General features: G+C 61.2%; 1 protein-coding gene across 1 annotated transcript; it reads right to left on the minus strand.

The window, feature by feature from the left end:
• Window positions 1-2,466: 2,466 nt before the first annotated feature.
• Window positions 2,467-22,857, minus strand: KCTD5 (potassium channel tetramerization domain containing 5). Its single transcript, XM_043454781.1, has 6 exons — window positions 22,558-22,857; window positions 13,214-13,322; window positions 12,597-12,688; window positions 10,964-11,059; window positions 8,809-8,934; window positions 2,467-4,009 (listed from the first exon to the last, which is right to left on the minus strand). Exons 1-6 carry the CDS (start codon window positions 22,807-22,809, stop codon window positions 3,980-3,982), a joined length of 705 nt encoding a protein of 234 aa, XP_043310716.1. The 5' UTR covers window positions 22,810-22,857; the 3' UTR covers window positions 2,467-3,979.
• Window positions 22,858-22,907: the final 50 nt, after the last annotated feature.

Below are 22,907 nucleotides of genomic sequence, written 5' to 3' on the forward strand. Positions count from 1 at the left end.
CTCCTTCCCTCCGTGTCAACCTCCCCACAGGTGAATCTGAAGTTCCGGGGGGTGGGGGGCTAGAGTCGGGGTCCACACAAGCTGGGAGACGTTAGACAAGCCACTGGTCCCTCTGAGCCCGTTTGTCTCCTGTGACCCTGGGCAGCACCCTCACCAGCCTCCCGGGTCACGGCATGGACGGTGAACTCATCTGGCAAGGCCCCACACCCACCTGGAAGCACCCGGGGACCCTACAGACCCAACAGCCCAGCAGGCTGAACACCCCCAGACCTGGGGATGCAGGGGTGGGCAGGGCCCTCCTGGAGTCCGCACGGTGCCATCCGGGCTCGGATGATGTCACACAGAAGAGGGAGGCCAGGCCACAGCAGGGGCACGGAGGTCAGCAGGTCAGGCTTCCAGGAGACAAGCCTCAACAGCTCCCTAGGCCGGGACCCCCTCCATCCCCTTTCCTCCACGTTTGGGATTCAGATCGTGTTTGCTGGAGTCGTTCATGGTTTCTGCGAGGATCCCTGGGGATTCCCTGCCCACAGCACCCCTGCCCCAGTGCCGCTGCCCCTCCCGCCCCTTGTCCCACCAGCCAGCCCACCCTACTACCCCCCGGCCCGGCCCGGCCCGGGAATCCAGCAGGTGCAGAGCTCAGGCCCGCAGCCTGCTCTGACCCCATCACAGCCGCGACGGTGTGGCTGTCCCCGGAGGCCGCCCCGGCTTCTCCACCTGGCCCATGTGTCCACAGCAAGCCTGCAGCCAGCCAGTCCGCTCCCTGATGTTGGCCAATTCCTGAAAGGCAGCGGCTTCCTGCCCTGCTCAGTGACCATGAGTGGACCTGGGAGCCTGGGCCTTGCATGCCGCACACATATGCCCACATGCTGGTCACAACACACATACACCCACGCAAACACACACTGCAGTTCACATTCACGTGGACACGCACACAAGTGCACGTCCATGCACAAAGACATACACACATGCAACTGCGTGCATGGGCCCAGCTGGCCCGGCTGGTGCCAGGGGAATGCGGGCCTGGCTGTTTATGGAACGAACCAGTAAGCACTTAGCAGGCACCTGCTGCAGCCCGACCCTGGGGACGGAGACAGGAACAAACACCACGTTCCCGTCCGCTCCACTCTGCCCAGGCGTGCTCCTGGCGGGCAGGGAGCACTGCCCGGTGGCCCCGGGGAGTGGGCCGTCTATGAGCTCCTTCTCCAGAGCAAAGACGGGCTCCGAGGCATTGGGGGAAGGGGGGCGGGGGGAAGGCAGGGCTGCGGGCGTCCTGAGGATGGCCCCAGGGGCTGGGAGCAGGGACTGACCTCGGTCCTGCCGCCATGGAGAGGCCACCCTGCCCGGGGGAGTAGAGAGCTCCAGGTCCTGCCATGGTGGGGTCAGAGGAGGGTGGGGCGGCCCATCTGCAAGCTCTGTGGAGAGAGGCCAGGGTGGGGCCACATGGGGATCGAGGAGCACTAGGCTCCCCTTGGAGGGCCTGCCACCCCGTCTCCGCCTCCCCCTGCCTGCTGTCCAGGTTTCTGGGTGCCCTGGGGTCTCCCTCACCCCACCAGCCTCCTGCCTCTGCCACGGGGCGGCCAGCATGCGACTCCAGGGCAGGTCCCCCATGTCCTGGGCTCCCAGACACCAGCCCCACCCAGACCTAGGCAGACACTCAAGGAGACGGGAGGGGAAGAGACTTTATTGACGCCGTTCACAGTGAGCTCAGAGCTGTGAAGTGTGGGTGGCGGTGTGCCCCCAACTGCCCCACCCCATCCTGAGGACCCAGCACAGGGGCCCCCGGCCGCAGGCCCCAGACTGGACAGCCATCTCTTGGCCCTGGGCTCAGACAGGAGATGGGCACGCGCTGCAGGACTAGCTGCTCTGGGGCGTCTCCAAGCGCCTGCCAGGCAGAGGGGCCTGGAGGCAGGTCCAACTTTGCTGTTGGCCTTAGGGAGCTGGAAGAAGGCACGTTTAGTCCTTGCAGAAAGCAAACTCCTTGGAGAATCTGAAGTCCTCCCCATGTGCCCCGCTATCCAGGGCACGCCTGGAGCCCCATGCCCACCCTCTGGCAGGGAGTCCCACTCAAGCCGAGCGGCCACTGGAAACACGACAGGCAGCCAGAGGGCAGCCTCTGAGGGTCACAGACGTCCTAGCCCAGCAGACGGCTGCTGTCCAGGGAACCTCCCCAAAGCCTGAGGAGCCGCCACCAGGGGGAGCCGGAGAGGCTGTGGGGGGGCACTCAGGGAACTGTCTCTGAAGCTGGTGCTTCCAGCCAGGGAAAGATGTGCACACGCTTGACTCAGTGAGGCATCGGCACTTTTTCCACAAGAGCCGGGTGAGGCGGCGGGGGCTGGCCTGGCCGTGGGGGCGGGGGCCTGGACTGGACAGGGACCCAGGCAGCCGGCAGAGCTGCTGTGAGCTCAAGGCAGTGCTTCCGCGGTAGCAGGTCGTCCATGTGCTTTAAGACACTAACAGCTGTTCTGCTCAGTCATAAATACACAATTTTATTTGCTATTTTCAGGGGAAACTTAGGCATTAAACTGTAAGCTGATAAAATACGGATACCTAAAAAAGTACAAAAGTATAAATATCCCCTTAGAATAAATTTTAGTGAATTAAGTCTTAATATCTTTAAATTAAAAAAAAAACGAACAAACCACAAGCCTATCTATTATGTCAAGGTCACAAATCAAACGACGCGAAGCAATCAGCGGCGCCCCACGGTGTCCCCGAGGCTCCGCGGGGAGGGCGGGTCTCGGGGCCGAGTGTGCCCTATGGAAAGGTTGGTGTGAAGCCAAACGCTGAACCACGCACAACAGACCTTACAAAAGGAGGTAAGTCCTAGTGCTGGAGAACTTGGTTCATCAGGTAATATTGGCAAAGAAGAAGAGGGGCAGGCGAGAAGCCTCCGGTAGCGTCTGGAACCAGGCAGGTCAGCGCCTGGACGGGATGGGGGCTCAGGTTCCTGACAGCCAGGCCCCCCGACCCGCTGGGGAAGGTCAGCTCTCAAAGCGTGCGGACAGCCGTCCTCAAAGGAATCCAATCCAGCAGCTCCAGCGCCAGGCGGGGGCAGGCCGTGCAGGCTCCTCCCCAGCGCCCCAGAAATGTCAGAGAACTGCATAGTTACACGAGAGCGCGCGAGCCGGCAGAGGGACGTCCGTGTGCGCTGTAAACACCCGATCTCCAGCGTGGCCTGGAGTCTCAGCTCCAGGAGCCCGTGGACAGGCCTCCCGCCCCGCCCTCCAGCCCAGGCAAGACCAAGGCACTGACGGGCGCCAGCTGCCCCCGCGCCCCCGGGCGGGTCAGACGAGGCAAAACTTGTACCTCCCTTTAAATGACTTAACAGATCTGCCCAAAAGGCAGCAGCACTTTCAGGTGTCTCTAGGAAGTGAAAGCACTGGCAGTCTGTCCATACTGGGAAAGAAAGGACGCCACGGTCTCTTGTCTGGAAACTACAAATGGAGAAGCCTGGATTGGCCGGGCCGGGTTAGGCCCAGGAAGTAGTGAACACGCGGAGGTCGGGAGAGACCACCAAGCTGTCACGTCTGGGAGGCACAGCAGACTCCCTGCCCCAAGGACCAGGGTGGCCGGTGGGCACCCAGAGCCCGGGGCACTGTGCCCACCTCCTACCAGCGAGGTCCAGGCTCCGTTACAGACTGTTTATGTAGCACCAAGAACGCGGTCCTTGAAATGATCTTCGGTGATATAAGGGTCAGTCAGGAGCCCTGCCTCGGGCCCGAGCGGCACTTGGGAAACCAAGCGGAGGTCCCCGCAGAGATGCCCACGCAGCAGAAGCCGCCTGCGTGCAGCAATGCCCAGCTTCGGACAGCTGGGCCCGTCTCTCACCACCCACCTCAGAGGCAGAAAAAGCATTCACACCCAAATCTCTAGAGAAATTGTCAAAAGCACGTTTCTTCCACGGCCAAGCTTCCTCGACATGGCGGATCATTGCATCTTGGGAAAAGATAAAACGTCTCTTCAGCTTCAACACTGTTCCTCACATCCTCGAGCCCCGTTCTTGCAAAATCTGAAAATGCCAAAGGCAGACAGTGAGGACTCAGGCCGTGAACAGAAAGACAGCTTTGTGGGCTGCGACCCGGGAAGCAATGGACGCATGGAGGCTGCGGGAAACCACCGAGTGAGCCCACGCCCGGGGCAGTCAGAGGCCTGTCCCCACGGCGCCTCCAGGGCTGCCTGAGACTCACCAGTGCGGCCCCGGGGGACAGCTCCTCACTGAGGCCCAGAGGATCCCAGCACCGTCTCCCTCAATGGCCTCCCAAGGGCGGGAGGCTCCCCACTCCCAAGGGTGCCAGCACCCACCTGGGGGTTAACTGCCCCCAAACCTTGATTTTCTCTCCAGCCCAGCTTGGTCCAGGTAGAAGACACAGGTGTGCGACCAGGGCCCCCGCCCAACCGGCCTCTTTTTCCTTCCATACCCCACTGCGATCCACACCCCTCCACCTGGCCCCCAGGCCTGCCTGTCACCCCCTTGTCCATACACTGCCTGGCTGAGTCTTGTCTTCTGTAACCAGACCCCCAGACTGGGGGGCCAGCTCCCTCCTTGTAACCAGATGGGACTGGGACACACTTCTGACCCCTAGTACCAAGACAGGAAGGCCACTGTCCAGACAGGCTGACCCAGCCCAGGCCAAAGCGGTAAGATGACCTTCCCTGCGACCTCACTGGCAGTGAAAGAGGCCTCCTGGGGGCATCTTCCACTTGCGTTTCAGAGCTGAGAGAGATACGGCCTTGAGGAGCGGTGCTGAGCTCTGGACCCCCTGCACTTGGGCCGTGCCTGGCAGGGCGAGCTCACACGGAGGCCGGTCAGGTGAGGCCCTGTGGGCACCGACAGACTGCTGTCTCGAGGCCAGCAGCTCCCCACCAGCACAGCCGCCCGGAGCCAGGCGTCCAGCTATCACACCCCGCGGGCATGTTCTAGTGACAGAAGTTCAAGCTCTCCGGCCAACTCCAACAGCCCCCGCCTGCCGTGGCGTCCGACAGCTCCGGGCCTCCAGGCTGCCCTCCCGCCCTGCCCACCACCGGCCGGCCAGGAGGTACACCTTCTGCCGGGCTGAGGGGGCCATGGGCAGACGGCCCCTCCTCAGGCTGGACGGGGCAAGCCCCCAACTTGGAGTTGCCCTAGCCCCGTGGCAGTCAGTCAGCACGAAAAGCTGGAGTCTGGGGGGGCCGCGAGCTGCCCACTCCGTGGAGGCCAGCAGGGCAGCGGGCGTCTGAGCTCACAGGACTTAGACATGGAAAGGTCAAGGCAGGCTGAGAGTGAGGGACCGCGCAGGAGGGAGCGGCCCGCTGCAGCCAGAGCCCCAGCACTGTCTGCACATGAGGGCGGAGACCCGGCTCGGGAGCTGTGGTGGGCACGGCCCGTCTACCCGGACGGGCTTTCACCTCAGCCGCCACAGGCACAGAGCAGGCCGAGCCCGGCACGCAGCATGGCCTCCAAGGGCCGGGGCCACTCCAGGTCCAGGGCAGCACCCCCAGTGGGCCCCGCCCGGAGTTAGGGTCTCCTGCCGGCACACACGACAGCTATCACCGGGCTGGTGCTGAAAGAAGCCCCACCCTCCTCCGGGAGGTTGGCTCCTCTGCGCTCCCGCACCCCCAGGGTGGCTCACCTCCTGCCGGGCTGGGGCTGAGCTGAGCCCTAAGGGGCGGTCACTCCAAGCTGAGAGGGGCCCCACCCGCAAACTGCACGCCTGACTCCAGGCTGAGAAGAGGGACGTGAGATCCCTCATTGACTTCTTCGGTGAAACGAGTGTCAGGCCCGTCATAGCTGACGGTCTTCGCACCCACTGCCCGTGTCCCTTCTCTGTCCACGTGGACGCTGGAAAGTTTAAAACGACAGCTGGAGCCCGCGCTGCACCGGCCCAGACCAGGCCCTGCAGACTTTGCTCAAAGGGCCAGGCGACAGACACTGCACGATTTCTGGGTCAAGAGGCACACTGAGGATATGTACTCATACAGCCACCAGAAAAACCATCACCACCAACGAAGAAACCCTTCCTGGCCCGCACCCCCAGACCAGACCTCAGGGCTCAGGGGACTCCGGGAGATGCCTGCGCCTGGCTCCTCAGAGCTCCACCTCCATTGGCCGTGCAAGGGGGCAGGCCTGGCACTCGCTGATGACCAGGTTCTGGCCAGGCAGCAGCAGGGGCCTGACGAGCAGCGGGGCCAAGGGGCGCCCCGGGGTCTCTGGAAACAGCCACCTGGAGGGTCGGCACAGACCCCTGTCCACCAGCAAGCCTCATGAGGTGTGGGGAGCAGGGTGTCAGGGCCCCCCTCTGAGGCACAAGAGCGACTCCTCGGCCCTGAGCCCGGGGACTGGCTAGGACAGGGTGGAGAGACTGTGAGGCTGGAGCTGCGTGCCCCTGGGAGGCACAGGCCCGAGGCCGGGTTGCGCCCCCAGGCCGATACACACAGCGCCCAGGGGCTCGGCCCAGGTCCCACCCCCATGCGGGCATCCTCCGGGGGACAGACAGCCCTGCTCCCGGACAGGTCGGCGCTGGTACTGAGCACGGAAGGGCCTCTGTCAACTACAGGTGTGGGACAGACGCAGCGGGGGAGGTGGGAGTCAAGGACGCAAAGGTGCGAGGTCAGATTCGAGGGTGGCAGGCTCACCGTGACATTTACACTTAATCTGAGTCACTGTCACCGGGACACGTGTCCTCGTCGTCACTCTGGCTCAGCACGTGGCAGGCGGCAGAGAGGAGAAGAAGAGAGGGCGCGTCAGTGTGGGCGGGGCGGGGGGCGCCCACCCTTCAGTGCAGGCAGGGCGGGGGCAGGGGGAGCCCACCCAGACGGGCCAGACTCCTTGGAGCAGCCATGCTGGCCACAGCGGAGCGAGCCATGCCGTCCCTGGGCCCCTGAAGCTGCAGAGTTCTCCTTCTCTCTTCGTCGTGAAGCACTGGGCCAGACCCAGAGCTTGGCCGTTACCCTCGGCTCCTGGGAGGCCATGACCTCCAAGACACACCAGAGTCTGACCGTGTGATGGGGGTGGGGTCAGTTGGCCGGGGGGCTGGAGACTGCGATCAGGCACATAGGTGATCAATCACTGATCCACGGATCAATCACGCCTACCTGACCAAGCCCCGCAGACTGGCTGGACACAAAGGCTGGGGGTGCGTCCCTGGGGGCAGGGCCCCGCGGCCCAAGGGGCACCTCTGAGTGTGAACTCCAGGTAGGCCCACTTCCTGGCCTCTGCCCCACACCCGCGCCAAGCTTCCTGTGCGTGTAACGGCGGGCAGTGAGCTCTGAGTGACGCGGCCATGCCTGACCCGGGCGCCTGGGCCCCTCGTCCGGCTGCCCCACCCACGCTCTCTTGGGTCACTTCCCCGGAGATGCGAGTGTGGGGGAGGCCAGCCTGGCCGCGGCCCAGAGAGGGCCCACCGTGACGGGGCCCTCAGAGCACACAGCACTGCTACCCCCAGACAGCGCGCAGGTGCCCCCAATGACACCCCACAGCTCCGAGGCCCCCTCTGCTACCACCCCCACTTGGAAGCCACTGCGGTGACAACACTCCAGGGCCAGGTATTTCTGGAGAGAGAAACAGGGCCGCGCTTCCACTGGCAAAGGGATCTGGGGTCACGCCCGGTGGCACAGACGCGTCCCCCGTGGCTGAAAACCACCTGAGGGAGATGAACCAAGTGGTTGCCTGGGGAGCTCGACTATGAGAATTTTTCAAGTTCAGAAATAAAAGCTGCTAAAAACAGACAACTTACAAAGGAGCCCTGCAAACGCTCAGGGAGACGAGGCTTCTTTGGAGGCTGGGACTCTCGGGAGGTGGGCCAACTCCGAGCCCCTGAAGCCCCACCCCAGGCAAGCCACCAGTGCCCCTCACCTCCGGACCCTGGTGGAGCCCTGGTGAGGAGGCGCCCGCAGCCCTGAAGGAGGAGAGTGACGGCCACCACGGACTGTGGGCGTGCCTCCAAGGAAGACCCTGAAAGGCTCACGGCAATAGTTGTAGGCCTGGAGGAGACAGGGTGTCCCCTGGGCAAGAGTGTGGGGACGGCCGGGGAGCCGTAGTTTAATGTCATCACTCCTGACCTGACCTTTCCCACACTCCCTCAGAACACCTCTGACAGCCGCCTGAGCCTTCTTCCACCAGGGCCGTCTGCGGGCCTGGCCTCATGGGCTGGCCGCCACAGAGCCCCTGGGCACCCCTGAGCCAGCTGCAGGGTCGTCCAGGCACCACTCGGCCCGCAGGTTCGGAAGTCCTGCCCATGCCGACGCTGGACTCTGCACAGACAGACACACGTGGGGTCCTGATCCAGGGACGAGCCCAGAAGACGTGCCCTTAGAACCTGTTGCCTTCGGGCAAAGGTAGCAACCACCCCCTGCCTGTTTCACTCGAGCTGCTCTGGGGAGAAGTGCCCGCTGGCCCGCAGGGAGGGGCCAGTGCCAGGTCGAGACTGCGCTCCGTGGAATCAGAGAATCACACACCCACCAGATCTGCTCCGTCTACCCCCACACAGGTGATGGAGGCCCTGCCCTCCAGCCTCAACGTCCCGTCCCCAGGAAAACATCACTCAGAAGGGCAGCCCCCACCAAGGAGGGCACTTTCAGGAGCAGGCCTGTGGGCAGGGGCGGGGGCCTGGGTGTCCAGTGACCCCATGCCCCACGGCCCAGGGACGTCTGCACCCTCCGTTCCTGAGTTTTGTTCCCGACACACCCAGGGTGAGTGAGGAACGACAGAGCAGATGCACAGGGCGAGCGGGCGGCTGGGAAGCCCACAAGGCCGCAGCGCAGGGATGACGGTGAGCGGCGACGCGGGAAGGAGGGAGCCAGCCCCACGGGCGGAGGGCACGGCGCACCCACCTTGGCCTTCTCGCTGGGCTCGCTGGCGGGGCCGTGCGGCGAGTTGTGCAGCTCCTTGGAGACCACACACAGGAACTCGGCCTGGTCCTCACTGCCGTAGTTGTAGGAGGAGCCGATGCTGACCAGCTGGGGGAGAGAGGGCCAGTGGGATGTGGGTCAACAGCCACCCCCCAGCTCAGGACCAGCCCCACCTGGAGGGCAGCCTTCAGAGACACCCAGCCAGAGAAGCCAGGGACAGGGTTCAGTCGAGAGACTTTTTATGAACTTGCTGAAAACACAGTCTCCAAACACCTGGGCTCAGGCTCAGATGCACACGTGCTTGTGCGCGCACACACACACACGCACACACGCGTGCCATGCGGGACTGGCCTTCTGTGCCTCGTGTCCAGCTCCTCTCGGGGGTCCTGGCTGGGCCCACAGGGGACGAGCAGTGAAAGGGAGGGGAGCATGGTGCTGGAGCCGGCACCGAGCAGGCAGGGCGCTGGGGGATGCCTTGGAGCCGGGCCCAGGAGCAGGAGGGGCCCACAGTGCTGTCCTGCCTGTGAGCATGGGCCAGAGCACACGTGCGTGAGCACACGCGAGGGCGAGACCCTGCAGGGAAGCCAGGCTGGGGCTTCCTCGATCCAGGGCTGCTGGCCAAGGAGGGCCGAGCCAGCCCCTTTCATGATGACTCACAGGAGCGCCAAGGACAGTGTGATTATTTCAAACACCCCTAAAAGGGGTCGCCTTAACCAGGAGAGATGCCGGGAGGAGCCCTGCAATTTCTCCCCTTGGCAGTCTGCTCCAGGGGACACTGTCAGGAGCCAGACGGCCAGCGGGGTCATGGGGTCGTGAGGTTAAACCTCAGAGTCTCAGCCTGAGACACATGGACAGGGACACTGATCTTGTTGGGCGCCGCCCACTCACAGGACACCCTGGCCGCAGGCAAAGGCCCCCAACGGGCTGCAGGCCCCTGGGACAGGGGGCACTGTGCCCGCGGGACTGTCAAGAGCGCCCTGGACGGGGCAGTGGGCGGGTGGGCAGAAGAGACTCTGCTCTCGGCCCTTCTCCCTGTGGTCCTGCTGGGGCGCCGCTGAGGAAGCGAGCGGCTGGGTCAGGCCAGAGTCAGCAGCGCTGCTCAGTCACGGGCAGGACTGGGCAGGAGCCCTCCAGGCAGCACCCCCCCCAGGAAGGGTCCTGGTGCCAACAGCAGCACCAAGGGCCTGGGGGGCCGAGGAGGACACAGGCCAGTGGGTGGGGGACACACACACACAGATACACACACACCCCTATATACACAAGGACGGACACACACACATACACACACAGAGATACACACATGCACACACACCGACACACACGTGCACACGCGTACAGATATACATGCATACGCACACGAAGATACACACGAGCACACAGATATACACAGGTACACACGCACACAGATACACACACGCAGACACAGATACACACATGCACACACACCGATACACACACGTGCACATGTGTACACAGATATACACAGATACACACGTGCACATAGATACACACAGGTACACACGCACACAGATACACACATGCATGCATACATACATGCACGCACGTACACATGGCACACAACCACACACATGTACACACACAAGCACACATGTATATACACGAGGACACACACGTACAAAAATACGTAGACAGACACACACGTATGTACACAAGGACACAGATATATGTACACGCACAAGTACATACACAATCACACGCACACACAGAAGCACACACATGTATATACTCAAGGACACACACGTACATGTATACACACACAAACACACGCACACATGTAGAGATGCCACAGAGAAGCCCAGGGAACAGTCGTACCACAAAGAAGCGACTGGACTAGGAAAGATAACTGTGGAGCGAAGACTGGGCAGTGGGACCCTAAGACCCAACTCCTGCTGCCCTCAGCCCCGCGCCCCACGCCCCGCGCCCATGGGTGATCCAGCCTGGCCTGGAACAGGCTGCTGCTGGTGAGAGGCGTGGGGGACACACCGGGGACCAAGCTTCCAGGAACTGCAGGCCACCCGACGCCTCATTACTGGTCCCCGGGGCCAGCTGCCCTGAGCACCAGGCAGGGCCTTGGTAATCAGAAGCTTCACCACCCTGTGGGCTCAGAGGCCGTTACCTGCTCAAACTTCCAGCCGTCGGACATGGTGGAGACCATCTGTGTGAGCTCCTCCTCCTGACACTGCAGGACACGGTACACGTGCTTCACCGGCACCTGAGAGCAGCCACGGGTGAGCGTTCCCGTGGGGGCCACGCCGGGGACAGCCACGGGGCCCCCCACCTCTCAGCCCAGGTCGTGACGCCCACAGGAACCCCAAAGGTATCCACAAAGCAAAACAAACATGCTGGAACAGCTGCCGCGCCCTGCTTCCCCATCCACCTCCAAAAATATTTCTACTTCTAAATTCCAAAATAAAATGAGTCATGTTCCTGAAACCCCAAGAGCACCTGTGGCTGGATGCGAATGCACAGGGGCAGCCCCGCCAGCACCCTGGGGAGCCTCACCAAGGTCTGACCCAGCGGCAGTGCCAGGCAGGACCGACCCGGGCCCACCCCCGGAAAACAGTGCTCAGCGGAGCACACGGCTGGACAGGAGCCCATGGGCCTTCCCGTCCACCCACGCCCACCCCAAACTCCACCCAGCTCCGCTCCCGGGCCAGGCCACACGGCCAGAGCTCTGCCCTGAGGCTGCCCCAGGGACAGGGTGGCAGCCCCAGTGCTCTGGTCCCCATACGGCCCAAGAGCCTTCACCTGGGACACACGGAGGGCACGGAGCACTGCCCTGCCCATGGGGGCCTCTCCCACATCCCCATGGGCACAGAGGGCCAGGCCGGCCCAGTCACAGGCTTTGTCTCCGAGGGGGCTGGCAGAGGGGAGCGAGGCCGCACACTGGCTGGAGATGACTGAGGAGCCTGTGGCCGCCATCACCTGTCCTCCCCTGGCCCCTGACCAGCCACCTGGAGCAGCTGATGGTCAGCAAGCTCTTCAGAGAGGCCAAGAGGGCCAGCCCCGGGCCTGCAGGCCCCCGGGGAGAAGCCCGGCTTGGAAGGCAGTGGCAGGACGGTGAGAGGGCAGAGATGCTTAGTCAGGAACACGGGCTCTCAGGGAAGGCGCGCACAGCGGCCCCGGGCAGGGGCCTTACTGCAGCCACTGCAGAGCTGGCACGACGACAGAACCACTGCCGAGACCCTCAGGAGCCTGCCTCGGGGACAGTGCCAGACAGCTGCCTCAAAACGCACCAGCCCAACAGGCAGCGGAGTGCCCACACTGGCTTTGGCACTGCTGACTGTGGCCACAATGCAAACAGATCCCACGCGGACTCCATACCCTTAGGACGGGGTCAGCATCAAGAGCTGTCCACTGAGCCCTTCCTTCCCGATCAGAGCCAAGCTTGCTCTGCCTACACCCCCGTCCCCGTCAGCGCCAGCCCACCGCCAGCTCCCCCAGGCTCCCCGCCAGCCTTCCAAATGGGCCAAGGACTTGGCCACCACAGGACCTTCGCACTTGCGGAGCTCTGCCTGCAACGTCCGCCCCGAGATGATGGCTACACACACAGGCCCACGGAGGCCTCTCGCTCTTCCTCCACCCCTCCTTGCTGGCCAGGGTGCCAGCTGGCAGGCACTGCGAGAGGTGCCTGGAGGGCAAGGCAGGGCCCCAGGACAGCTCCAGAGGAACTGGTCAGCTGGGAGAAGGGAGCGAGCCTCGTCGCCAAGCAGGGCTTGGAAGGTTCTGGTGCCAGTCGCCCATCTCACCTGTGATGTTTTGCTGTCTCGCTCTCTAATTTTGTCCTTGACAAGTTTTATTAGTGAGGTGATATTGTAAAATTCTGCTTCCTCCAATACCCCTAGGATAAAAAAAAACTGATTTCCACCAGATCAAATAAATGCTGTGTCTCTGCCCCACAGTGAACCCAAGGCCCATGCACAAATAAAACACACAAAACACACGTGTATGCACTTAATAGATGCTGCAGAAAAAGATGCAGACAGGTTGGTCGCAGGAGCAAGACGGGCCAGAATGAAGAAGGGAGTGGGCGCAGCTCAACAAGCAAAACTGGGCCGAGCCCTGGGCTCTCAGGACACCCGGCTCCATGCTGGGAGCCGGAGCATGGCCGGCATCTCCAGACGCGGGCAGAACGCAGAGCGGGTGACCAGCCTGCCCGGGAGGGGAGCAGACCCAGGGTGGCTGACCCCGGGGACCCCAGGAGGTATGTGGCCCCCAGGCTGTGTCAGCCAGGACCCCCGGAGAGCAGTGAACCCCGGGCCAGAGTTGCCCTCCCCGAAGGACAGGGAGTGAGCTGGGGAAGGAGCGGGGCTCCACTCCCAGGGCTGGAGGGCCCCCACCGCCTGCCCCTCCCCCTCCGACTCACCTTCCTCGGCCAGGTCTTTGTTTATGACCAGCTTCCCGTGTCTCAGGTAGTTCAGCACAGGCCCGAAGTAGGTGGGGTCTCTGTCGATTAAGTAGGCACCTGTTTCGTCCTGCAGAAAGCAAGAGACCAGCTGAGCCCAGACAACAGGGTGGTTTCTGCAGCTGGCTGCCAGGCCCCAGCCAGAGAGGTCTCACCCACAACCGGCACATCAGTGCTCGTGGTACTTCAAGGGACCCATAAGCAGCATCACCTGCCTCAGCCACCCGCGGCTGCTGGCCCTGACCCGCCACCACTGCAGGTGAAGCCGAGTCTCAACTCTGTGGCGGCAAGGTGACCCCCACTCAGGGGCAGGGGGCCGTGCACAAGGCCTCTCTGCTCAGCTCCCAGGACTCCTGAGGCGGGTTCACCTTTCACTCAGTCAGGCCCACCCCGTAGTGACCCCACACTCTCCCCGGGACAGCGGCTGATGCCAGGTCGGTGTCTGAAGGCCTCAGAGACCCGGGCTGCCCTGCTCATTTCGGGGTTCCTCCCTGGACAGGGCTGGGGGTGGGGTCCCAGGCTCAGGGAACAGAGCTTCCCTGTGACTGACCACCGAGGACGCCTCCCCGACAGGAGGCAGTTCCCCGGGCCTGTCTTCAGAAGGCGCCCCTCTGCACCTGGTGGGCCCTGCTCCCCCCGCGGGGCCAGGGTCTTTCTGATCCCTCACTGCCTGCGGGGGGTCCTCAGTGTCAGCTCAGTGGCCATCGCAGGCGTGGCCGAGGGAGGTGGGCACACACGCCCTGGCAGAGGGGAGGCTGTGGTCCCCACACATGGGGGTGCCAGCGTGGAGGCCTGTGGCAACCCTCGATGCACAGGCAGAGCAGGGTCTGTGCGGAGGACAAGGGCCATGGCGTCTGGGGTCCAGGGAAGGCCACGGCCCGCCTCTTTCAGGACACTGTGTCCTGGGCTGCATGGCTCTCTGGTCTGCTGAGTGCGACCTGGCCTGGGCTGCCGGCAGGGTGGGGGACTGAGCGGCTCCTCCCCACACAGGAGCCCCCTTCCCTCGGCACCTGGACCAAGGGCCCCAGGGCTCCGCTGAGACAAGGTGGCTCGTAAGTCAGGAAGCGTCGGCCTGGCCTCCCTGTCCAGAAGGCGCCTGCCGGGATAAGGCAGGTCCTAGGAGGGGGTGCAGTAGGACCCCCGACCTCCTGGACGAGGTGAGCCTGCGGGTAACAGAGCCACTCTCAACCGTGAGGCGACATGCTGGGCGAGCGCACCCTTCTCCCTCGTGAGCATCAGATCCCGGAATCTCATGGAGTAAACCTGGAGGCCTCAGGGGTTTTCTGTTGAGTCCACAAGGAGGAAAGGCGAACTCTGGGATGGACCAGGGGACATGAGCACATATGTCTTCCGTGTATTTCTACCATTTTCTATCTCAACTGCCTCCGTACCAGAGCATGGCCGCCCAGAGCTGGGAACCCACCCATCCTCAGGGCACACGCGCCAGCTCCCCGGGGTCCCAGGACCCACTGCCTGAGTTGGCCTCCCGGGGACGGGGCCAGTTGGAGTGGGCTTCAGGGGGGCCCCTGACACTCCACGCATCTCCCCTGCAGTGTTGCCAGCTGAGGGCGGGACACTCAGTTCAGCAGCCGCCACGCCAGCCCCAGCTGCACGGCCCTGCACCCCCTCTGGGGAGGGAACCCCCACCTGGCCCTGGAAGTGCAGGCGCCGGGCACCCTGAGACGCTGCAGGGAAGAGGCCACCTTCTGGCAGCGATGGGCCCACCTCTTCAGGGCGGACCTGAGGAGGCTTCTCGGCGGCCTCCTCGTGGACCCCACACAGCTCTCAGGCCCAGTCTCTCTGCGAGCACCTGTTCTGACCGGAAGGGCTTCCTTAAGAAACAAGGTCGAGACTCCAGAGTCAGGACAGGCTGAGCAGCTGGTGGGGGGGGGGGTGCTCATTCTACAAGGCGCATGGGCCTCCCAAATTCCACTGGGCTTCATCTTGGGCCCCCACCCAGAAGACCGCACACGCTCACTTAAGGCACACAGGCAGGAGCTCTGCAGAAACCGCGCCCACGCTGGAGCCCATGCTGCTGGAGCGTGTCTGCGCCGGTGAGGGCGGCCATGCCCTGGGCACTAGGCTGCACCTGGGGGGCGCCAGGGCCCTGGGCCCTCACGCTGTTTGTGTGCCAGCAGCCCCGGGGCATCCAGCCTAAGGCAGAAATAAAGAAAAACACAGAGCACAGAAAAAGAGAAGACCCCTACGTCCCAGATTCAGCAGCCTCAGGCTCACTTGAGCCACAGGACAGGGAGGGCGGTCTCCATGCTGTCTAGTCGGGAGGATAAGCTTGTGACGTGCGCCTGGCCTGGCCAGACGAACAACAGGCAGGAAGACTTGAGGATCTCTTTCCTGCCCTCAGTTTACCTAACAAGGCTGTGTCACATTCATATAGTGGCGAGACTTGAGGTTTTTATTTTTTTGTAAAAGAGCCAGAATTAAGATGGCTTGCTCAACAAACCCTTTTTTTATTGACTATCCCCTCTTCTCACTGAGTTAGCATTTGACCCACTTTCGCAGTGCTGGCTTTTAAATATACACCCACCCTAAAGGCTCAGAAGAGAGAACTGCTGAACTTGGTCATGAATATTTAACAGAGACCATGCCCACCAGGCGTCTCTCACTGTCTGCTCGCTCCCTGCCCTGGGCTGAGCCTTGGGCTCCAGTGAACAGTGAACCTGGGCCTTGGCCCACAGAGGCAACGCCCTGGCCATGGCCAGGAGTGCCCTGCCCGCGTCCCTCCTCTGGAGAAGCCTACGCCACAGGCACCCAGGGGACCCCTGACCTGCAGTCAGAGTAGGGAGGCAGGGAGGGGAATCCCGATGGGAGATCCTGCGTGCCACCCCCGCCCCCTCCAGCCCCTGGTGCTGGTTAGGAGGCAGCGCGCCTGCCTGCCTGTGCCTGGCCCGCACAGTCCAGGCAGGCTTGAACGCCCTGCCCAGCAAGCACCGTCGGTCACAGCAGGAAACCGCCCACGCAAAGGGCCGTAAAAAGGAAAAGGGTCTTAGGGAACAAGGGTGGAGAAGTTGGGCCCTCAGGTGAGACTATAAACAGAGACGAATCCTGTTACCATCTCACTGTACCCAGCTCCTCTCACCCACCTTCCCAACTGTAGCAAACACACCAGGAAACAGAACATGATCGCGGTTGTCGGAAGAGAAACGCACGGCCACCGGAGGCTACAAGTTAAGGGGGTTGAGTGTCCCCAGCTAAACACAAGCTGGGCTGTCAAAATTACCCATCTGAAATCTAAACGCAGAAGTGCGCAGTTATCTGTGCACAAACATCTGCGATCAACATAATTAGAAAGACGTTTCACTCTGAAATTATCCATTTAAGGGATTCTGTGTCACTTAAAACCTTCACCTCTGCCCTCTTTTCTCTTTTGTTTTCTACCGTTTGGCAAATCCCTGACCTAGAAGAGGCCTGAGACATCACCAGTTCCAAATGCGGAAACAGAAGCCAGAGAGTAGAGGCCCACGCGGGCAGCGGCCACGCTGACGAGTGTGGGAGAGCCGGTGGCCCTGACCCCACGCCGCCGTGCGCACCTTGGCGGGGCACCCCCACGGCACAGGCAGGGAACAAAGGGGAAGCAAGGCCCTGGGCTCTTGGGGCCCCGACCCCTGGCTGCCTCGCAGTCCTAGCATGTGGCTTAGGAACAGAATCTAGGGTGACACCCACGACTCCAATGAAGCTCACTCGGAAGCAAACCACACAGGGTGTGTGGACAGGACCCCCACACGAGGCTCCTGGTTCTTCTCTTAGAACCAACGTGCTCCCAATCCACCAGAGGGTGGGGGGTGTGTGGGGAATCACACCAAGCTCCCTGAACAAGCAGAGATGGCTCACAGGACCTGGGCCCGCTCGGAGCTGACACCATATCAACTGGGTGCAGAGATAGGGGCCGGGTACCCAGGGTGCGGGGCAGTCGTGAGCAGGATGCCATGGGGAGACCCACCAGCCACAAACACCTCTGTCAAAGGCAAGGGGGCAGCCACCTGTCCAGACCTCTCAGGTACTTCCCTGCCTACAGACAGTCCAGTTACAGAACACCTGCACAGAAATCCCCTACAGATGCCACGCTACTTATCTTGGTAAGGGGAGAGGGAGAGAGGAGAGGGAGGTGAGAGAGAGCGAGTGTGCGCGCGAGCAGCCAGGAGGTTACCCTGAGGTGGAAACAGGCAGGAAGCCCGGGACAGAAGCACCCGCAGACAGGGCCCAGGGCCCCTGGCACAAAGCTCCCCAGCAGCTCTGCCAGCCTGGAGGTGGGGCCCCTCAGGCCCGGAGACTCCGGTCCCCTGGATGCCAGTTACAGCGGGCAGGCAGGACCCTGCAGCCAGGACGCCCACCGCAGGCTCACGCCGCACCCGCTGCTCCCAAAGCCCCCACGGCACCGCCCTGCTGGCTCCCGGCGGCCTCTCTTCTCTGAGCCCGGCCCTGCTGGCGGAGCGAGTGCAGAGTTCACCCTCCCTTTCTGCCGGGCCAAAGGGCAGGCACACAGCTTCTCTGCGCCCTCACCCAACTCTGTGCTCACCAAGGCCTGCCTGCCTCTCCCTTACTGCTTTGAGAAGCCCGCCTTGGTCTGTTCAGCAGCAGAGGGGCTTCAGAGCCAGCCCCAGCTAAGTCTGACTTGCAAAGCCGGCCAGGAACCTGGACGCCCAGCCTGAGGACACCGGAGCCCCCCGGAATGGACCCCGGACAGCGATAAGAGATGCAGGGTACACAGCCTCCCTGAGGCCAGGAGCCCACCCCAGAGGCACACGGGAGGACCTGAGCCCTGCAGGTTCGAGGGCATCATGGTCCTTGTGAGCAAGGAAACCGTGCCCCTCCCCCGTGGAACAGCCCCAATGCCACGCTGGGAACGGACCCCCAGGGCCTGTCCTGAGAACTGGCAGCTTGGGAGGCCTCCAGGGGGGTCTGCAGGGCCCAGTGTCCACCCCCCACCACGGGGCTGGCTCAGCAGCCAGGACTCCCTGCCAGCGGCATGAGGTGTGCACGCCTGAGTGAGTATGTGTAAGTGACAAACGGGAACAAACAACAAGTTCCGAGCAAGAAAACAGCATTCTTGGGGCATTCTCTCTAAAAACAATGTACGGAGGTAAATGAAGCCCGGGGAGTGCCATCTCTATCTCCTGAGCTGATGCAGCGTGGGGCACTCGGCAGGGGAGCTGACGCCCGAGTCCCTGGTCCTCAAACTCCCCTGGGACTCTGGCTCAGAGAGGTCCGGGAACTGCCCCACATCAGGGCAGGTTGGGTTATGGGTGGAGTCAAAGTCAGGCGTGAATCTAACTTGGCCACCAGGAAAAACGTCCTGCACCCCAACCCCCGCAGCCCACCAACTCTAGACCACAATGTGCTGGGCGCTCTGCAGGCTGGGGAGAGCTGCCCAAGGAAGGCCTGGGGAGCGCCCCGTGCTCGAGGCGGCCTGCGGGCTCCCTGGCCACGCAGACTGTGCTCTGGGTACCAGACAGAGTCAGTGCGTTTAAAGATGGTCAGCCCAGTGACTGCGGTCCTCAGGCACCTCCGGAAAGAAGCCGAGCATGGCCATCCCAGGGGAATGTGGCCACAGCCAAGCCCCGGGAGCCGGCATCTCTATGTTCTCGTACAACTCTGTCTGCAAAACAGGCATGTGGACCACAGCTTTCTGACTGCTGCTGGAAACCGAGGCCAGTCACTGGCCCGCCGGCCAAGAGTGAGTGAAGGCCGCCCAAGCTGTCGGCAGAAAGAGGAACTGCTCTACAGCAGACGACCACTTCCTCCCGGCCTCCCGCGGACGGCGGGCGGCCGAGTCCGCTGGCCCACAGCAGCTCTCCCCCAGAAGCGAGCCCTTTCTCGGGACGCCCCTGCTCTGACGCACGGGCTGGTCAGGGCTGAGGGGCCTTGTGAAGAGATGACCACAGCATCCTCAGCGAGTGAGCCCCCCTGCACTGGGACAACCCCCGCCAGGGGCCTGAGCCAGGCCTGGGGCCAGGGCTGAGGACGCGCTTGGAACTCAAGCAAAGTGTGAGATGAAATGCACAGCCCCTGGGGACCCCCACTCCTGCCTCACACCAGACCCCAGCCCTCTCGGTGGGGCTACGATGCTCACAGCCTTCGCCTCTGACTTAGTCACACAGAACATAATCTGCCGTTTCACTCTAAGTAATCCCCACTTCTCCTGCCAAGCGGCTTAAAAGATAGTCCTTCCACCCACACCCCCGTCACTTAGCCCTGTCTGTGAAACTCCTTTCACTATCGTTCTAATCCTGAAACTCTAGCCAACACCTGGGGGTCAGCACAGGCCAAGACCTGTGTGAGATACAGCATGTCATCAGAAACACCTTGATGGCCCACCCACCCCTCAGAGACCCACCTGATGCCCCCGCACCTGCAGCCCCGAAACTAGGACAAGGGCCCTGCTGAAGGGCAAAGGCTGATGAGAAACGCAGTTTTCTCCAGACCTGGCTCAGCGGCACAGAATGAACCCCCTCCCCTGCAAATCCTACTTAATCTGAGTGGTTTCCAACCACCAAGTAGTATTTCCTGTTTCCCGTTAATTCCTAAAGCATCTCCCCACAGAAGCAGGGATGGACTTAACTCTGAACAAACTCAAACCTGTTTTCAACATGCCACCGGGCCAGGAACTGTGGAATAGAGAGACAGCCCAAGTGAATCACATGCCGGGTATTTACACAGCACTTCTGGGAAGAGGTGCTACACCTGGCCCATCCCTGATGGAAGAGGGCAGAGAAAAATGGCCCAGGACGGTAGATGAACAGAGGCCGAAATGAAGGGCGCAGCCCCAGCCCTGCTGGGGAAGCACCAGGAGGAAGTGAGAACTCACACTGGGGCTAACTGCAGAGAGAACGTCACGGCTGCCAGGGGCCCGGGTCAGAACAGCAGACGAGAGGGCCCAGTGAGCAGTGGGGCCCAGCGACAGCCTGGCTCCCAGGGCCCTAACAACCTGGCTGTCCACTGCTGAACGAAGCACTCCTCCAGAGAAATATCCTGACACCACCTTTCCCACTGGCCTTCCCAACAGAGCTCCTGCCAGACATTCTGTGTTTAATAGCAAGCTCTAGGCACTCTCCCAGCAAACTCCAAACCCATCAGGCTCCCGAAAGATTCCAGCCGTCGACGTCTGGGAACTCCTCCCCATTAAGTCTCCCCACCCAAACATGACCCAAGCACTACTCTGAGAGCCCAAGTGCTCAATAAACACGAGAAATATGCCCAGCAGGAAATCGTCCACTAGGTGCGTCCAGCCCTGTGCATATCTTTGAGGTGTGCGTCCATCAATCTTAACTATGAGGTCAGGGCTTGGAGATTTTTACACGTGAATCAACATCCTGTTTTCTCTTCCATCACATAACTGCTAGCATCCCACTCTTTCAAACGCGCCCCTTTCCCTCCACCCTCAACCTCAAGACTTCCTTACTCAAGATTTTGTTACCCAGGAGTGAATCTCTGGGACATTCTTTCAACAGAACCAAAGTCGGGGGGGGGGGGCGGGGGGAGACTGAGGAGAATGAGTACCTTATACATTTTCTCATTTGAGGTAGAACATTCTACTATCATGACTAAAGGGAATTAGCATTACACTTTCTGGCAAGTTCACATCTGTGGCTAAAACTAACTCATAGTTACTATCAACTCTTTTATGAGACAGAAACCATATCTGCTGCACTACCTTCATGTTCTGAATTCCAACTTTACAAACAGATGAAAAACAGCAGCTGTAACACAGATATAATTTATACTCTGATAAATTATCCCCTGCAAAAAACTACTATACAGTAAAGTATAATTTTTTAAGTAGTCTTGAGATATTAAAATGAAGGGATAAACTGACTTAACAGGCAAACTATAGTTAACCAGCCCTGAATCAACTGCCTCAGTGCTGAATAGACAGCACTGCCTCAAAACAACCCAATGGACAAGAGCAATGTAAAAATGGACTCAGTATACAAAAGAGAAAGGCTCAAGTAGAAATGCAAGTGAATGACCACTAAGGCCCACTGCTTAAACAGTAAAACATACACCCACACTATAAAAGGAAAATCACAGCTAACAAAAGCCTATTTCTATCCTGGAGATGACTGTCATTTTCTGGGAGGTCAATTCTCTGAGAGCAGAGAGCTTGGTCAAATGCGCAATGGAAACAGCTGGGCAGCTGCGGGGGAGGGTGTGCGTGGGGCGGTGGGAACCGGGGAGTTGGCAGCCCAAACTCTGATTTCTACCCATGACTGGTGGTTTTGTGGTAACTCGAGCTTTCCTTTCCTGATCATAAGGTCATGCCACACAGAGGATGGTCTCGGTCAGGCTTTGCATCCTGAAGCAGATCTGAATCTCTCTGAGAAGCCTATGCCTGGCAAATGCTGGGCTGGCAAGGCTCCAAGCCAAGTGCAATTATGTAGGCTCAAGTGAAAGACACAGGAAAGTTAGAATAAGACTTGTGAACGAGGGAAAATATAGGTAAAAACTGTTCTTCCAAGGGCCTTTTCTGAGTGGCAACGCTGTTCAGCTCGAGGCAGTCTCCTTCAGGCACACAAATCTTATAAGTGTAGTCATCACAACAGTTTCTGCACAACTGTAGGAGCATTTAATCTGATGAAAGACAATCGGCAAACCAACCGAGAGATTCCTATCCTTTGCAGCGAGCACTAAGAAAACTAGGTTAATCAGAAAGAAAACTGAACAAAATTTCCTACCTAGCCCTTCCTTAATACGCCTAAGCCATCCCTTAATGTGAGCAACCTTCCTTTTGAAAAAGCACTCTATGGACGGCACTTTCTCAGAGTGCTCAGTGGGTGCGTGTTGCGGCCGAAAGCAATAGAGCGCCAACTCTCTAAATGCAAGTCACTGGGAAAGAGAGGCCACCGATGTAAACCCCCACAGCAACGTAAAGCCAAGCCTCTGGAACGTGAGAAGACGAGAACACCGGGGCTCTCAGATTTCAGGGCCAGTAAGTACACGGGACGGAGAAGAGGTGTCCGCACCAGGGGCCAAAGAATCTAGGGAGGAAAGAAAGTAGATCCACAGTACTCTGGGGTCTGGAAAACCTCCTCCACAGAAGACCAGAGAGGGCGAGACAGAGAGACACCCCGAGACGGACGGGCCGGGGATCCTTGAGGGTGGTGGGCGCCAGGGCGCCATCCTCTCCTTCCCCAGCCCGAGAAAAGGAGTCGCGAACCTGGGTCAAGCTGGTGACGGAGAACGCGGGGCTCTGAGCCGAGGCGAATCTCCTCAGCGTGGGGCAGGGGGCGTGCGGCGGGCCGCTGACCAAGACGACCCGAACCCTCCTGACTGGCCCGCGCGGCCCTCACCTTGTCCGAGTCCAGGTCGGGGTCGGCCTGGCACAAACGGTACAGGAAGGATTTCGGATCCCGGCACAGCGTCTGCCGAGTGGTGAGGAAGTAGGTGCCGCCGACGTTGAGCCGGACCCACTTGGACACGCTGCCGGGACGCTGGGCCAAGGCGCCGAGCCCCGCGCTGCAGCGCCGGCACAGGCCGCCTCCCAGCCCCGCCCCGAGGCCGCCCGGGGCCGGCGGCAACAGCTCGCAGTGATTCTCCGCCATGATCCCAGCAAGCCCCGCCAGAGCTCCTCGCCACCGGAAGCGTCCGGTCTTTAATACGGTCCTCCGAGCTCTGTCCCGCCCACGGGTCCGCCTTCGTA

Source organism: Cervus canadensis, chromosome 32 (assembly GCF_019320065.1).
Source record: "Cervus canadensis isolate Bull #8, Minnesota chromosome 32, ASM1932006v1, whole genome shotgun sequence".
NCBI classification, from domain to species: Eukaryota; Metazoa; Chordata; class Mammalia; order Artiodactyla; family Cervidae; genus Cervus; species Cervus canadensis.